This window comes from Poecile atricapillus, chromosome 1, assembly GCF_030490865.1.
Source record: "Poecile atricapillus isolate bPoeAtr1 chromosome 1, bPoeAtr1.hap1, whole genome shotgun sequence".
Taxonomy (NCBI): Eukaryota; Metazoa; Chordata; class Aves; order Passeriformes; family Paridae; genus Poecile; species Poecile atricapillus.
The window spans coordinates 52,184,330-52,202,982 of NC_081249.1; the positions used below are offsets into that span (position 1 = coordinate 52,184,330).

At 35.5% G+C, this 18,653-nt stretch overlaps 1 protein-coding gene across 1 annotated transcript in view; it reads left to right on the forward strand.

Moving 5' to 3' along the window:
* KLHL1 (kelch like family member 1) overlaps positions 1-18,653 on the forward strand; it is a 180,368-nt gene that overhangs the window by 115,888 nt on the left and 45,827 nt on the right. Inside the window, exon 6 of the mRNA XM_058829544.1 lies at positions 14,203-14,389. Coding sequence (XP_058685527.1) covers positions 14,203-14,389 — 187 coding nt within the window. The remainder of the gene's footprint in view (positions 1-14,202; positions 14,390-18,653) is intronic.

Genomic DNA, 18,653 nt, shown 5'->3' on the forward strand with positions numbered 1-18,653 from the left:
TTCACCGTATTCTCTACAGCATGTTCATGTCTCTCTTGTACTGAGGAGACTAGAATTGGACACAGATCTCCTGGTTTGACCTCACCAGCACTGAGACTAGGGGAAGAATTACTCTCCTTAATTTACTGAAAATGCTTTGTCTAATGCAGCTCCAGATATCACCTACCTTCTTTGAGGCAAGGACATAATGCTGGCTCCTCTTCTGCCAAGCTGCTTTCTGGCTGGGTGGCCCGCAGCATCTGTTAGTGCATGAATATACATTACACATACACATATGCATGGACATACAAATATGAATCAAACAAACAAGAATGAATTTATTTAATTCTTTTATAGTAGAATGTAGTTAGGAACCCTTTTCTTAGAAGTGAAAACCTGTGGAAAGATATATCCATTGAAGTATGATTAGAGCAGTTGAAGGTGTTCTCACCTAGTTTCCTGATGACGTGATATAGTGACTGTCATTCCCTCCTCTCAGGGAGCAAAGCAGTTCATCTAAATCCTCACTAATTGTGTTTAGACAAAAGTCTACCCTTGTCTGCAGCTGAAGCGGAAACTTTAACTTCTTGCCATGAAGGCAAATGGCATAGAAGAGATTATATCTATCACTGAATTCTCCTTATCTTTCTCTCCACCTGTCCCAAAACACAACAGTTTACTCTATGTTTCTATCTTCTATTCCCTGACTCAAGCTGTACTGTGAAACATTCAATGCAATGCAGCAGCATTATTGAGCCTCTGCCTATTTTGATTACTAATGATGTAATCACATTTACTAAGATGAAAAGCTGATTTCTGCTGTTTGTCAGTACACAGTGTAATGTATCTGTTAATGTTGACACTACAGCATGAGCCAGGGATATGTGCTGCTTCTGTTGGGTAAAACATTCTTTTTATGGTGTTTTTTGAGAGTGTGAGAAGTTGCTAATGATGCCTGGGCTGGTGAAGGAATTTAGAAGCAAGAGAAGTTAACATGATACTAACTACCTAGTGTGACAGTAAAGATGAGGATGGGTAGCACTTTTAAGAAATGATGTGCTGATGAAGAGAGCACGGATATTTCCTTCTAGAAATGCTTAAGTTGAAGATAACTCGTGTTCCACCGGTGTGCTGGGTTTATAAAGGCTGTTATTTGCATCTGCCTATAACAGTAGGTCACTGGTTTAACTAGGAAAGTTAAAAAATAGCATAAAGCAGAGATATTATTGTCTTCTCCTCTGTAACACATTTAATAATAACACTTTCAGAGGCTTGCAAATCACATCAGTAGGATAATGCATAGTCTTTGAGTATTAAATACGCTGTGACTCAGATCCAGTGAATCTGTTATAGGCATCTAAATGAGATTTCTTGCCCAGGAGCAGAAACAATGCACTCCTTATAAAATTAAGTACTTAAATACCATGTAAACCACTGGAGAGAAAGTGAACAGATCCACATGAGTTCGTTTCTTATTTATACAGAGATGCTGTAGGTAAACTGTAAGAAGCACTGAGCCTTTAAATTCCCTTAGAATTCACACATTACAACTGACCGTACATGATCTTAAAAATTTATATGAATTTGCTTGTAATAATTGAGTAGAAACCCTTTAAACCCTTTATCTTAGCTTAGATAACTGACATGATCATGTAAACTTGTAAATTCCCCCCATAACTCAGCTGGCATTTGGCAAAGAAGTATTTCTTTGTACTACTAAAAACCCCAATTAACCAGGCAGTTGTCAAATAGGTTCATTAAGTTCTGACCTTTTCAACATATATTGAATTAGAGGAAACTACTGAAGTAGTAGCAAAAATGCTTAGCAAAAATGGAGGGTATCCCTCTATGTCAGTCAATCTTTGAATTTGTCTTTGAGAGCAGTGTGATTGATAATATGAAATGAGAAGCTTTCTCAGCTCTCTGTCTCCAGTGTCACTAAACAAGTGCAGCTTATAAGAACTCACACGAGTAGAGTTCTAGGCTTTTAAGCTTGGTTCCTACCTACTGCTCTGGGGTAAATCCTAAGGGTGTGTGTAAACTCTGACAGCCTCTGCAACATTGTGTGAATTCTTTCAATTGTTTCTAAATAATTGCATACCAGGAGATTATAACTTGAATCTGAAAAGGCTGAAGGTATGATTCAGTTTCTTATTCGCCTACGTGTGCAGGCTTCTCCACATCAGCTAGATTCCTAACCTCTTGTTAGAGGCAATGAAGATCTGGTGCACTTCCCAACTCATGGGAACAAACCTGTGTGCTGATTTGAGAAGTTCCATGGATTATCATTCTGCCTGGCTCCTAGCAATTTTTCTTGAAACATTCAGTTTCAAACAACACAAATCCAGTAGTAGATTTACTGGCTCTGTGTGGATTCTTAGACACCCTGTGGCATCTCAAATGGTGCTAAATTCTTGGTTTTGTGCAAGTGGCTTAAGCACCACTTGATTTTAAATGCCAGCCCCTATCAGAATAATCCAAATTTGGGAATATGAAGAAATTTGACAATATTTTTAAAGAAATATTTATGTTAATTTCAAGTAAACAAAGATAAATTAATGACCTTAAGAATTAATGACTTCCCAATCCCAAAAAAATGAATTTCTGGCAAACTTCTAGGACAATCTCCATATTCCTCTCTTAACTTATCAATGTAATAAAAATCCAGGTTTGAAATTTCAGTTGCCTGTATAATGACAACTATAGTTGGGTATTGTCAGCAGAAAGAAGATAAGCTGGTTTTTTTTTTTTCTTTTCTTATATAGATCATACAGTAGAGCTAACTTCTACACTTTTTTATAGCAGCTTCTCTGATGGTGGATGTAGCTTGTCAGCTGATACTTTACCTGTACAAAGATATGATGTTTCAATGCACTGTGAAAGATACAGTCCAAAAGATTTTTTTTTCCTTTTAGAAAGTTCTAAAATTGTCCAAAAGTCCTATCAATATTTTTTTTTTGTGTAGATAAAGGACATGTGAAAATTTGTAAACAGTGAAAATGATAACTGCTCAACACAGTTACATCTGACGTTCATTTCCAAATACATTTCATTATCAGTAAAGTTTAGACAATGCCAATAAATATCAGTAAAGTTTCAGTAAATGCTTTGAAGCTATCACAAGGTGCTGTTCAAATAGAACAGTGTGACAACATACTTCTATAATACTGTTTCTTTATCCAACACACAGGCAACTCACCTGACTTTTTATTCAGTTTCTCATGATACTCTGAGCATACGGTTTACTACTAACTATTTTGGGGTAAATTTATTTAATGGAAAACTGGATTTTCACTGACTACATCACTTCACATGGTCATAAAATACAAGCCTTGCCCCACTTAAATTATTCTGTGTTGAGAAATATTTAAAACAATATTTTTATAAAATTCTGTACTGGTGTTGCTTATTCTCTGCATTTTATGTGAAACACTTAGGAGAATGTTTGTTTCATACATGTTCCCACTAGAATGTATAGACTGTCCATGTGAAAACACATCTTTATGGATAAATAGATTATATTAACTGTCAAATCAATTAGAAACTCTGGTCATATAAATGAGAGGATGTCTTTCCTTCACCTTTGAAATAGCACCATACTTTAACGAGTTACGTTTGTAATACAGTTACACTCACATAAAATTATGTCTTCAATTTTGAGAAGACATGTTTTGCCCATTGCTTATGTTTTTACAAGGGCATATTATCTGTAGTCATTTTTTAGTAGGTTAATATCTTTCTGTCTTACTGACTGTCAGATTGACAATCATATTGTTTGGGGTTGCCCCTGGCTGGATGCCACGCTACCCTCCCCTCCACAACTGGACAGAGGAGAGGAAGTACTATGAAAGGCTTGTGAATTGAGACAAGTTTTACTGCTAGTTGTTGATATTCCAAAAATCACGCCTCCAGAGGTCATGCAAACATAACTTACTGAATGTAGTTAGGCCAAAGATCAGTTGCTGCTTTCAGCAATTGTTAACAACCGGTAGTTTTAAAAACAAAACCCATTGTTGCTGCTGATGTCATTGAAATCTATCACTCCTAAGTAAGAGAAGGAAGGAAAAAGGAAGGGCTAAGAAATGGGTTGGCCTTACCCTCTATAATGTTAAGTCCCTATTTTTTATAGTGTAGTGCTGTTTTCTGCATTCTTCCTTGTCTCTTAGACTGATCCAGCATAATAGAAAAGCACAAAATAAGACATTTTCTTTTCTAATTTTACTTGAGCCATCAACATTTCAGAAATTGTGTATGTCTTAAGAGAATTCTTTATATTCAACATTTTCAACATTTAAATATGAATTGTACTATCTGGAAAAGGTGCTTAAATACAGTTCCCCTTCTGTGATGTTTTCTTATCCATCTTTTTTGCCTGTGTCTAAGACTGAAGGTCATATTTGAATCAGGAGAACATTATGGAAAAAAAATGTTTCTTTCCATTTCTTTGTACTTATTTTCATATAAGATTTTTATGAAAATTACATCAATTTTGGTAGACTACGACTAACTTCAGCTAACAGGTAACTACAGTAAAAAAATAAAAAGCCAGTAATTTTCAAATATGGGCTGTTAGTTGTTATTGACTGAATAATGTTTGTATTCCATTTGTTAGCATCTGTCGTGCTTTTACCTAATCTCCTATTTATCACTTTCAGAAGAAAAAAAATAAAGAATTTGATTCAGAAGAACTTCAAATAAAGACATCTGTCTTCAAACAAAAGGAGACCAGCCAACATTTTCTCAAAGGCCAACCTTTTTGTTGGGGTATTTTTTATATTTTCTCTTTTTTTTAATGCGATTGGGGTTTTATTAAGTTTTTGTTTCACTTCCTTTTGAATGAAATTTGACCTTTTGAATGCAATTTGACACTTTATTTCTTATGTAGTACTCTAATACTGTGGCAAAATATGCATAGCTCTCAGAATCATGAACTTAATTTTTCCCTCAAGGAGTGGAAAAGAAAAAATACAAGGTACTCTACAAAACATTAATCTTACCTAACTTTATCTACAAACTTAATATTTGCTTTAAGAAGCAATGTATATTTTGAAATAAAGATACTTTTCTTCATTTTCTGGAGAGTGAGCCTATCATGATGAAGTAAAATGTAGATTTGTGAATTGGTAGAATTGTGTAGTAAGCTTGGGTCTTAGATTTTTCCCTCCTTATTTCAGCATCTCTGTAAAATACATAGATTCATAAAATTGTTGTGAAAAAATGTCACTGGAGGCAGAAGCTGGGGTGGAAGGATTTAAAACAATTTATCTTTTCCTAAACTGAACAATGTTACCAATAATACAACTGGTTGATAAGTCAGTTGGTCAAATTAGGATCAGTTTCAAAGACAGACCTAGTTGTACAAGGAGTTCAACTAAAGTCAGTATTTGTGCCAAAAAATGTGGGCATATTTACAAATTAAGTTAAAATTTTAACAGTGTCTTAAAAGATAACATGGGTTTACTTATAGAAAATAATACTGAAGATTATAATAAATGGGTGTGTTAAATCATAGGCTTTGGATGTGAAAGTGATTTCAATCCCACAGTTTAATTACTTGCCACAGATCCTACCAATGAGTATTCCACATTACTTAGTTTATTTGAGAGGAAGAGGGGGGAAAAGTTAGTTTCTTTATTTTTGTATCAAATGTACAGAGTCAGGGAATGTGTGTGTACAAGGTTGATAGATTCTTTAATGCATTCTTAAGGGTAGTGTAATGATAAGTGATAAATGATAAAACAAACTTCAACTATGCTATATTAATTTTTTTTTGGTTTGTGTTTTGTACCCTGATGTGGGGGAGGACTTAGTTATAACTGAAGGGTAGAAAGCCAGTTTAAAATTTCTTCTGAATTTGGAATAATGTTTAGTGTGTTGGGGAAAAGGAATTACAAATCAATTATACACTGAAGAAATTTCCCCTGCCGGTGACTATGGTCATCAAAAATGCAAGCTTAGTATATGTCAGAATTCAGATTTAAGAGAGACAACACAATTAGATTTTTTTTCCAAAATTGCAGTCTGAGACTAATCACTGTTACTGCTAGGTGACTGATCTCTTTGCAGTATATTATCACCTGCATGCATACAGAGATCACAGACTTGCAGACTGACTAATGAATGTCTGTGGTGTTTAAGCAGTAAATCCTAATGTAGATTATTTATAACAGAAATGATTAGCCATATGTTTCAAGGAAGAACTGGTCTAGAGTTTCTTAAAGATCCTTAAGTCTGCTGCATCTTATTGCTGAGGAGAAAATAACCTTTGAGAATACAGAAATCTGAGGGATTTAATATAGTCTTTCTTCTTGAGTTGGTTGAGCAGCTGGCTTGACTAACACGTCATGAATAATTTAGTCCATAAGCAACACAAATATTGAATTTCATATACTGAATATTTGTCTTACTACAGAAAAATGCCTGGAAATCTCTGAGCTAAAAAAACTTTACTGAAATCATTAATTAAACATGAGTAAGAAAAAAAAGAATTTAAAACAGATCCAGAATGTTCAATGAGCTGAACAAGATGGTAGAAAACAAAATGGGATGTGCTAAATTTGTGGTTTTATTAATTGCAGATATTTTTCATTATTTTAATTCTAAGACAAAATATTGAAATGACTGTTTTAAAAGCTAGCAAAACCACAAATAATAAATTAGAAATAAGCTTTTTTAAAAAAAAAATCAATATAAAGCTCCTGATTACAAGTCAAGTGAGTAAAGCAGATGGTTATGTTGGATTTAGCTCAATGCATTCAATTCTTAGCAAAACAAAAAGGTCTTCTAGTAATATTGCAAAGGTTCATATGGATAAAATGGGATTTAGAAAGTTGAAACTTCAGCTATATACAGGATCAGTTTGAGATCTTGTGCTCTCTATGTTTAGAAGTCCCAAAAAAAATTAACAACTTTTATAGTTTTATCATTGTTTAAAATCTAAAGGGGAGACTGAGGGAATGTTTAAGTGTTCTCATTTTCTTTATATAAAATCTACTAGCAAATCAGGACCTGTATAATAAATGACACTCTTGATAATACCTCAGAGTGCAAAAATTGGCAGAAAATAATTTTATGACTGCAGTGCATTTTACTTTCAAGATATAGTTTTGAGTGATAAATATATTTATGATAAATTCGCAATTATACAAGTCTTGGTATTTTACCTTATGTTATAAAAAATTAAGGGATTTTTTGTGTATAAAACTGTCCCAATTTTTTAATTGATCCATAATTTCTGATGTATTTTTATGATGACTATTCAGAGTTTTAGCCTCAACATTTACAGGTTTATAAATTTGTTCTTATTTTCAGAGTATAATTCTTAAACATTGTAATAAAGTATATTTAGTAAATAGTCCGAAATATTTTCTAACATAGAAACTGCAAACATGCTGCTCTTCTTATTCCTGTTCTCTTAGGATTTATTCATGAATACCTAATTTAGTATGTATAAAAATAAGATTTGCTGTATATTTTTCCTTTTTTGAAAATATTACTCATGAGTGAAATATCTTGCTGATTTCACTTTACTTTTTTACCTTTTTTTCTGAGTAGTTCATAATATTTCTACTGGACACCACTTAAATTTCTAATGTAACCATGTAAATTAATACCTTGCATTGTCAAGAAAGCCATAATGACCTCTTACCAAAATCTGTTCTTTTCAAGAACAAATGTTAAGCAGAATATTTACTTAATATTGAAATAGCAAAAAATTAAAGTGATATTGAAAGGAGCAAGCCATACTAGTCTATTCCCTAGTACCTGTGATTAATTTCATAATTATCTTTCATTTTTTTCCTTGAGCAAAGGAAAAAAGTTAATTTAGAACTCATCCATAGTATTGGATAATTTTGGATTCTGATATAATTTCACATAATTTTACAAGCATGTAAGCACCTTTACACAAAAAGTATGTAGTTTGGATGCAATATGCAGTATGGATGTTTAAGACTGGCAAAGCTGGTGTTGTGGCTTAACCCCAGCCAGCAACTCAGCCTCACACAGCTGTTTGCTCATCCCTCACCCATGGTAGGATGGGGAAGAAAATCAGAAGACTAAAAGTGAAGAGCAAACTCATAGTTTGCGGTAAAGACAGCTTAATAGGTGAAGCAAAAGCTCTTTTCAAGGAATTTCACACGAAGCAGGTGTTCAGCCATCTCCAGGGATGCAGGCCTCCCTTACATGCAGCAGTGATTTGGAAAGACAGACACCATCACTCCCCATGTCCCAGCATTCTTCCTTCTTCCCTTAGATTTTTATGCTGATGGTGAAACACAATATGATCTGGAATATCCCTTTGGTCAGCTGGAGTCAGCTGTCTGAGCCTCCCTATTTCTTGTGGGTGGTGTGGGGTGAGAGGCAGAAAAGGTCTCCATCCTGAGTAAGCCTTGCTCAGCAATAGCAAAAACATCCCTGTGTTATCAACACTGTTTTCAGCACAAATCCAAAACACACCCCTACCCTAGCTCTGAAGAAATATAACTCTACCCCAGCCAAGACCAGCAAACTGGTAAGAAAATGCTCTGTAAATTTTCAACTAAAATAGCAGAAACAAGGAAATTTGTTCCAGTGTCTCGCAATGAAACAAAAAATACCCTAAAAAAACTTAAATTACTTAGGTCACTATTATGCCTATCCCATCAGTTCAAAGGTTTTTAATGAGGAAGTTTAAATGAATTAAACAATAGCCTTTATACCAAGAGAAGTGCTATCTGACAGAAGTAGCTCACTGACAGAGTTTATTCCTTTTGTACAAAAAGAAGCAGCACTTCCTGGGGGACTTTTCTTTCTTTCATATTTGCAGTGAAACGTAAGTAGTCTGACTAATATTTCTTAAAATGGGTATATTTATAAAAAGTTTTAATCAGAATAGCAATTAATTGGGTTGAAATTTGCAGTTGTGATAGTATTACAGGAATTTCCTTCAACTCTCTTATAGTCAGAAAATACAAAATGTGAAACAATTTATTCCTTTCACCACATTAATCAACAGAAATACTTGTATTTATATGGCAGTATTTTGATGTAGGAATCGTGACCCCTACCAGGTTCAGACAAATAAAAAATTCTTCTATTTGGAGCTTTGTCCATAGAAGCATAGCACTTCCTAGCATCTAGAGCAGCTTGAGCATTTTAACTATTTTTGTAGGGTTTCAAAGCAGTATTTTTATTCTTTCCAGAAAGTCATATAAACTCTTTATTTGCTTTTCATTTTAATCTGTACAGAGAACAACCATGACCTTACATTTCAGAATTCTATTCTTTGCTGGTAGCAGCATTACTGTGATCATCAACAATAACCAGCCGTAACAAATCTGTACATGGAATAAGACTCATGAAAGGACAATGATGGCTAATCAAACTTCTCTCTTGAAAAACATTCAAATGCACACTTTAGGTCACTAAGTCTTCATATTTTGTTTCGTATATGATTCCCTGACTCAAGGTTGTCAAGTGTCTTGGGATCCATTTTGGTTCAAGGAAGAGAATTGTGGACTTTTTTTAATTAAATGTGCCATGAAAATCCACATTTCATTTATTCACAATGCATTTAAAGGACTTTTAACTTTTTGTTCTTCTGTTATAATTATTAATACTATTAAGATAATTCTAATCCTCTGTTCTTTATGACATTGGCATGTAAGTTTTTAAGGGCACAGAACTTTTTAGCTCTTTAAGGTTTTTCAGAGGGAATATGCATCTAGATACTGAGATAATTTTTAAAGAACTGGAGGTTGTTTTCTGCCTGTGAAAAAACTAATGTGTTTTGGTGTGAAGTTTAATCCTAATCAGTGGTGTACAGAATAATTATATATTGTTAAGGACTATTCAATATTCTAAATCATAATAAACACTCATGGGCAGATACAGACCACATAATGCATAATTTGGCATGATGCTGTCTCTCTTTTGGAAACATCTCTTGGATTGCACATTAAACTTTTGCATGTGGTTAGTATTTAATTGTGGCATGCAGGGAGTACTTTCTCCATGTGTTCACTTTTATAGCCTGATATCTCTCCTGGAGGAAATACCCATATTTTTTCTTTTTAGTGGTAGGAATCCAGTGATGTTTCATCATCTCCCCTTTTGGATAATTACTGTGTCTGAGGCACATATCAAGGTGGAATCTGAGGTTAGTTCTCCTGAGTGAATATTGTCACACCTTGCACTTTTCACAAGATAGAAAGCTTTATCTAAATAACCACTCTTATCTAAATAACTCTTATCTAAATAACTACTCTTTAGAAGTATAAGGTCACTATGAAATCTTCGGTGAGGCAGCTCTTTGCTTCTTCCATTGCCTTGTAGTCTCTTCCAGGAGTGGATTAGAGGAAACAAGTAGTCTTTTTCTTTCCAGGTAGGTGGCATCCCCTTTTTCCCTAGTGGTGGCTGAATTTCATCCTAGATGACACAGGGTAGAAAGGGACCAGTTCCATGTCTCAGATGATCGTTTATGTAGAATATGTGCGACTTTGCTTATTGTAATTCAAACCAAGTATTCAGATCCCCACAATCATAGCTGCAAATCACTGGGATAGCAGAGAGGCTGGGAGAGATCTGTCAGGAAGCAACAAATGCAGAGCTGCTCATCAAGGGAGGAAGGAAGAAGGGAGGTGAGGATAAGAGCAGAGCAGACAGCAATCAGCGCAGTCCTGTGGTGCACTCACTGTCGGTCACTGAACCGTGCCAAACTACTCCTTTTTTCTCATTAGGCTTGACTCTCCTTTTGGCAGTACTTGGTTACTTTACACTCCAGATCTTGAATATGTTTCACCGAGTTGAAACACGCCTGGTCTCTGTAGCACGGTGCTGAAAGTCATTTGGAAGTACATCTAAGAAAGGACTTTTTGGGTGTTTTAACTGGGAAAAATGAAAAGCATGATGAGAAAAAGTGGCAAAAAATTCTCAGGATATTGCTAGTCTGAGAAGTTCTAGCCATGGTAAAGTTAACCATGCCAGCATAGCACTATATTGCAATCTTATGAGAAGCTACAACCCTGTGAATTTCCACCTTACAAAGCCCAGTGATATTCATTTAATATTAGATACAATTATTTCTTAATGAAGTATGTCACAGACATAGAAGAGCAAGCTGAACATAATATGGTTTCCAGGGAAACATCCTTATTAACTGAATTTCCTGATCAAGTGCATCCTGATTTAATAAAAGTATATTGATTGTTTTGACATAATCAGGAAAGATAACTATGGAGTAGAAAAACTTTGATGTAGATTAGTGGGATTTAGACAACATGATACAGCTTTATATAACTTCTGATTTCTAAATAGTAGCTTCAGTTTAAATCAATTTTTGTTATTCACAACTTCTAGCCTTTAGGATATTCAGAAATATGGTGTTTATCACAAGTTAGCCCATGTTTCAAAATGAGTTAATAGGAGGAATGATTTTTTTTTTTGTTAAGGGGCATGAACAAATGTTTCTGTCCACTTTAAAATTTTATTTATGTTTTCCCATCTGTTTTCCATTTTCTATTAATTTTAAGGTGAATTTCTAACTTGAAAGAAAAAGAGATTCAGCTTTCATTTGTGGTTGGTGAATTAAGTCTCAGAGTTTTGGGACAGAACAGTGTTCATGGATTATTTCTTTTTTATTCAAAACACCTGGTACCTCAGTTGAAAGATTTCAAAGATAAATATTTTCTTTAAGAGCCTAAGCATTTCTGGGTAAAGGAGTAGTAGTCTGAAAAGAAATCACAAATATTATTGCTGGATTTTGATCCTTACTGATATAATAAGCTTGCCATAAAAACCTTTGTCATCAATTTCATTAATTCCATTAAGCATTACAAAGTCTATGTAACTTAATATTACCTCAAATTTGTGCAGAGAAAACTGGTAATTTGATTTCTTAGCTCTCTTGTGCCTGTATTCTGTTTAGTTAATGTTGACAGAGTACGCTGTTTGGTTCTGTAGTCCAAAATGTGTCTTAAATAATTTTGTAATCATCCTGCCTGAAATCTGGACATGATTTGTCTTCAGATCTTTGATTTTCTGGTCTACTGAGCAGTGTGCTGAACACTTGTAAAGGAAAAAATCACAAAAAGAATATATGAAAAATCTCAAGATTATGAGATAAAAATTAACCTAGTGTTATGAAATATGCCTAGCACCCCTGTCTATAAGCATATTTTTAATATTTTTATTCTGTAACATTAATTCAATAATACCCAAAACAGGCACACACAAATACACAGAAACCTTTTTCACAGAATCACAGAGTCACTGAATCAAAGAATCATAGAATCATGGAGTGGTTTGGGTTGTCAGGAACTCTGGATATTATCTCGTTCCAAACTCTCTACCAAAGGCAGGTGCACCTTCCACCATATCAGGTAGCTCAAAGCTCCATTCAGCCTGGCCTTGAAGGTGGTGAGGCCTTGGCCACCACAGGGGTGGGGCATCCACAAGTTCTCTGGACAACCTGCTCCAGTGCCTCACCACCTTCATAGTAAAAAAATTTCTCCTTATATCTTATTTAAACCTACTCTCTTTCAATTTGAAACCATTCCTCCTAATCGTGTCATTGAATACTCTTGTAAATAGTCTTGCCCCATCACTCCTGTAAATTCCCTTGAGGTACTGGAGGGCTGCAATTAGGTAATGCTGAAGCCTTCTCTTTTCCAGGCTGAACAATCCCAATTCTCTCAGTCTTTCCTCACAGGAGAGCTGTTCCATCCCTCTCATCATCTTGGTGTCTCTCCTGTGGACTCACTCCAACAGGTCCATGTCCTTCCTGTGCTGGCACCCCAGAGCTGGATGCAGGGTTCCAGGTTGGGTCTCAGCAGAGCAGAGCAGAGGGGCAGAATCCCCTCCCTGGCCCTGCTGCCCACGCTGCTCTGGATGCAGCCCAGGACACCTTTGGCTCTCTGGGCTGGGAGTGCCCATGGCTGGGTCATGTCCAGCTCTCACCCAGCAGAACCCCCAGGCCCTTCTCAGCAGGGTTGCTCTCCATCTGCTCTTTCCCCAGCCTGGGCTGATACTGGGAGCTGTAACGTGTATTTCCTTTCTTTCGACCATAGACTCATTTCATGACTGATGCCTAAAATCAGAAGCAGACAACAACTGTCTACATGTGCCAGCTGTTAATATTTTAGATGTCACAGAAAACATGTTATCTGCCAAAGGCTGACAGATTGACAAAAGACATTCAAGCTTCTTCTGCAGTCATTGAAGTCCAGATGAAATAGCTGGGAGTTCTTAAAAGGAATCTAGTTTCCTGTCTTTAGCCAACTGCAAAACAATTTGCATATGTTTGCATATATATATGTCTGTGGGAAGACATCCTCAGACTCCAGGAATTAAATTCTCCTGCTTCCTGGCCTTTAGCTGCTTCTCTGAATATTATTTGATTTCCCAGCTAGATAGATGTTCTATGATAGCTAGAAATTTACTGCTCTGTACACATATGCTGTTATATGCAATTAAATCTTGCTCCAATTTGGAAGCCTTAGGTTATCTGAGATTCCTACATGGCTCTGGCAGATATGGCACAAAATCTGCATGAGCCTTGCATTCTTCTGGTCTGACATCAGTGAGATCACAGAATCAAAGAATCATTCAGGTGGGAGTAGACCTCAGGAGATCTATAGTCCAACTCCTGCTCAGAGCTAGGTCAGTTGTGAGGTTAACCAAGATTATGTAATTCAGTGGGATTTTGAAAATTTACATGGTAATTTTCAACATCTCAAAAGCTGGTAGATACGTATCTACAGGCAAGTGTATCAAACACATTTACAACTTGCAGCCTTCTTGTTTGGAAACATAATAGAATATTCTTTTACCTATATGCGCTGAGCACTGTCGGTTTTGGGGTGAGATATTGTTTCTATTTGGTTTTAAAAATAAGGGATGTTCCTGCAAAGAGATGCCTTCTGCGTTCTTTCAGTGTTGTGCTGGAAACCATTAAAAATAAATCAGCCTGCAAAAGAATATTTAGTTTTCTTCAAAGCCTTCAGTAAAAGATTAGTAAGATTGTAGTCTTAAGGGGTGGTGAAACACTGGCTGTAAAATCCTTTAAAAATCAATAGCCTATTTAATTTTCTCTCTGTGTTGCAAGAAAAAAATAGCCCTGCAAAACCGTGTGTTCTAGAATGAAGAAATACACTTGTGACATCCATTTATGTTTGTCTCTCATTGCATGATATTGTTTTTCTAGGAATTTCTAGGATTTTTTTATTCACTTATTGTCATTCACAGATATTGGCTGACCTGGAAAACCATGCACTTTTTAAGGATGACCTAGAATGCCAGAAGCTTATTCTGGAAGCCATGAAATATCATCTTTTACCAGAAAGAAGAACTCTCATGCAAAGTCCAAGAACTAAGCCTAGAAAATCTACAGTTGGAACACTTTATGCTGTTGGAGGAATGGATAACAACAAAGGTATTATAGAATATTTGTTGCTTTATGAGGTATAATTTACATTTTCCTTATCAGAAAATGGTAGGGGGGTGTCTAAATCAGTCAAGAAACGTTGCCAAGATTTTGATCCAATGAAAATCTACTGACATTTAAGGAAAAGCATAATACAGTAAGAGAAAAGAAACTGAGTTTTGGGTTCACTCTTTGTTCAAAATTATTATAACTTTCAGAAAGTAATTTAACAAAAAACTAGAATGATAGTAATATACCTTAGTTATAGATTTCTAGAATTTGTTTTTCCTTTATAAGTCAAAAACTTCTCTCAGTTTTTTTTAACCTGTGATAAAAGCCAGTTTGATATGCAGTGTATTCCATCCTTAAGTAATTGTCTAAAATATTATGGATGATTCATGGGTTTTCTAATGCAGGAATTTTGAAGTCTTGTAGTGAAAAAAGATAACTAGCTTCAACTAGATTGCTAGTTTGTCAACAGATAAAGGAAGATGAAATTATCCCCATTTTTCTGTGAAGCAGGAAAAAGCAGAAATTTTATTAAAGCATTTTGTTGTTATTTGTTTGGAATAAGAGTTATAATGATAGACTGTACTTTTATTTCTGGTAAGTTTAATCCACTGATTTCTTGAATGGAATGAAACAAAATGTCTGCACTAAAAGCTAGCTATATTACAACCTTATATACTCAAGAAAGCTTTTTTTTTTTTTTTTGTGATATTCATTAACAATTCCACAGCCTTTAAATTTTTGTGTCTATATTTAGCCTGAAGACTGTATCTTCAGAAATACTACTTCTAATATAAAATAAACTGTATTTTTAAAATGCATAGCATAGAATTATATCTTTAGTATTTCACAACTCTGTGTCTAGGTGAGGTTATTGCGGTTGTTTCACAAAATAGCTGTGGTAATATTGTTTGCAAAATGCCATGGCATGCTTTTCCCATCAAGTTATACCAGTGATTAAAATGTATGACATCTGTGCCTGTGTGAAAAATAAATGGGTGGCATCAAGAGAAGGATGACAAGCAAGCTGAGGCAGCTTCATGCTAGTGGAATGAAGCTGTGTCAGGGGAGGTTTAGATCAGATATCAGGAAAAGATTTTTCTCCCAGAGGGTGACTGGGCACTGGAAGAAGTCCCCAGGGAAGTGGTTACAGCACAAAGTCTGTCTGAGTTCAAGCAGTGTTTGAACAGTGCTCTCAGGGACATGATGTGACTCTTGGGAATGGTGCTGTTCAGGGCCAGGAGTTGGATGATCCTTGTGGATCCCTTCCAGCTCAGCTTATTCTGTGACTCTGTGATTGTGCCCTTCGACCCCACTTTCTTGGGGCCTCACGTGGAGTATTCCGTCCACCTCTGGGATCCCATAATGACACGGAGCTTCTGGAGCGAGTCTGGAGTAGGGCCACAAAGTTGATCTGGGGGCTGGAGCACCTCTTCTATGAAGGCAGGCTGAGGGAGCTGGGACTGTTCAGCACAGAGAAAAAAAAACCTCAGGGAGACCTTATAATAATCCACCTTCCAATACCTAAAGGGGCCAGCAATAAAGCTAGGGACAAAGTTTTTACAAAGGCATGTAGTCATAGGACAAGGGGCAATGACTTTAAACTGAGGTCATAGGTTTAAATCAGATATTAGGAAGTAATTGTTATTAGGGGTGGTGGTGAGACACTGGCACATGCTGCCCAAAGAAGGTGTCCTGTGCCTGAAAGTGCTCAAGGCCAGGCTGGATAAGGCTTTGAGCAATGTGGTCTAGTGAAAGGTATCCCATACTGGGGCTCAGGGGTTCAAACTAGATGATCCAGGTCCCTTCAAACCCAAACTGTTCAATGATTCTATGACAATAAGAAATTGTTGATGAAAGAATTAATACATTATTATATTATATTATATTATATTATATTATATTATATTATATTATATTATATTATATTATATTACATATTATACATTATATATATTCTTAAAGTAGCTGCAGATTATTTTTGTCCTTTTAATGTTTATAAACAATTGTGTAGCTAAGGCATGGATGTGCACAGAACATTGTCTTTGGATGATAAAATACAAATTTCCTCTTAGGACAAATTACAGTAAACATAAGCATTCAGGTAGGAAATGATCCAATAATAAACCCAATTTTGGCGCAGCTGTACTTGTTCTCATTTGCTATTAATATCTGTTCCTCAGTAAAAATACAGAAATATTTAGGATGACAGCACGAGGCATAGCACCATTACCACACCAATACACAGCCTATTTTGCAGATTCAGGTCGGGCAGAAGCAGTTCATTTCTGTAGCAGCAGGAGAAAACACAGGGCAACAGAGGTTCAGCCCTCTGTTGATGCAATCTCTGACTGAAAACTACCAGGACTTTTATGCATTTACAGGAGATAAAAAGTGCTTTGAGAATGGGCTCGGTATGGCAGAGGAGCATCTGCATAGCAGGAGCCTGTGTTAGAGCTGATGCAGTATGTATTCCCAGTAACCCAGGCTCTGCAGCTGTGCCGTCTCAGCTTGCATCTGTTCAGTTCATCCCTCTTGTGATCCTGCTGTGTTCTTGACTAGCTTTTATGCCCAGTGAGTCTTGTTTCCACTCGTCCATTCAGGAGACCTGAGTGCTGTTTGCCTGCTTTGAAGAGTCACTGAGTTCATAAAGCAAACCTGGGCTGGGAGATGGTGCTGATACTGTATTATCTCTCCTCAATAGTTGGTAATATTTTTTTTCCCCCCACAACTTTCTTCACTGAAAGGTTTATATGGATGATTGCAATTCACAATGATGTATTTTTAATACTTCCTGATGTTTGCTACCAAATGTGAAACCGTTGCAAATAATTGGATGAGCTAGACAAATTAGCAGTTTATTAACTAACATATAAAATAGTGGCTAAGTGCAAATATTATGAAAGCATTTGAAGGTTATATGGCTCATCACATAAAAAGTAGCCTAGCATGCTAAGTTTGTTTTGAAATCTCTTCTATAATTATCTTCCTTTCCATAAAAATGAAGTGATAATTAAACTCCAGCAAACAGCAACTGGAATTTTGCCTGATGTGAGAAATTAATGCAGCATAGAACTAAATGGGTAGAGAGGAAAGTATCGAAGTTAGATAAATTTATAATTTTAATTTCCTAGACAAATGAAAAGAATTTAAGTCTCTGTTTCCACACACCTTTACTTATTTACTAATTTAATTTCAAAGGAACATATAAGAAACACATTTTCTCAATATGTCTGCATTAATGGAATATTTCTCAATATGTCTGCATTAATAATTATTAATGCATCAATAGATTGTGGGTATGTGCTGCTGACAATGTTCCATTTACTTTACCCATTAATATCATCACACTGACTTCTCTAATTTGGATTAGTAGTATTTAATTGTCTAATAGTATACAGAAGTCCACATATAGAGGAGGATGATAGACTGAAATAAATGAATAATTGCAGGAAGTGGACACACAACAATTTTTAGGAATGATTAAGCACTGACTTCCTGCAACCATCCTGGAATCACAAATTTAGAGCAGAAGCCAAGTAGTAGAACATGATCCATGTTAGATGCTTCTATGGAAAATTATAAGCAGGAGCAAAAATTGGTATCAATAATCAAGCAGCTAGTGATGTCAGAATGCCGATTAACTTCTCCTGAGGTGTTCTAGCCTGTCTCACTAGGTAGCAGTTACAATGATAAGGGACAGGAGAACTTGCAGAAAACAAAGGAAAACAAAGGTGTTACAGTAACCATGATCCAAAACCACTGATATATATTACTTTTGGCTAGCCCTAGACTAGTTACTCAAAGTCCTAGATTAGTTATTTGTTTACTGAATCCAGTCTTTAAGTAAATACAAGTGAAAAATAAATTAAAAGTTGCATGAGCAAGAAACTCTTCCATGAAAATGTGGCAGGTAATTTTAAAAGGTGATGGAATAGTCAATTTACTGAAGCACTGAGGTTAAATATGTCTTTTTCATTAATCTTATAACTAATTGTAAAACCTGCTGCAAAAAGTACCCTGGTGGTAAACAGGTAAGGTTCATCATTAAGCTGTATCAAGAATAACAAAAGTTCTTTTATTGTTGTATAGATACTTTTTAGAAAGGTCTTTGCTATTGCCACAGATACATTAAAAAAATTAACCTTTTGAAATATGAAATAGAGACCTTGAGTCATTCTTCCTTATACACCCATGTTACATATTTTTCCTTTTCTTTAATGTATATATTTAATGTATTTTTAATCATTGCAATAATCCCATT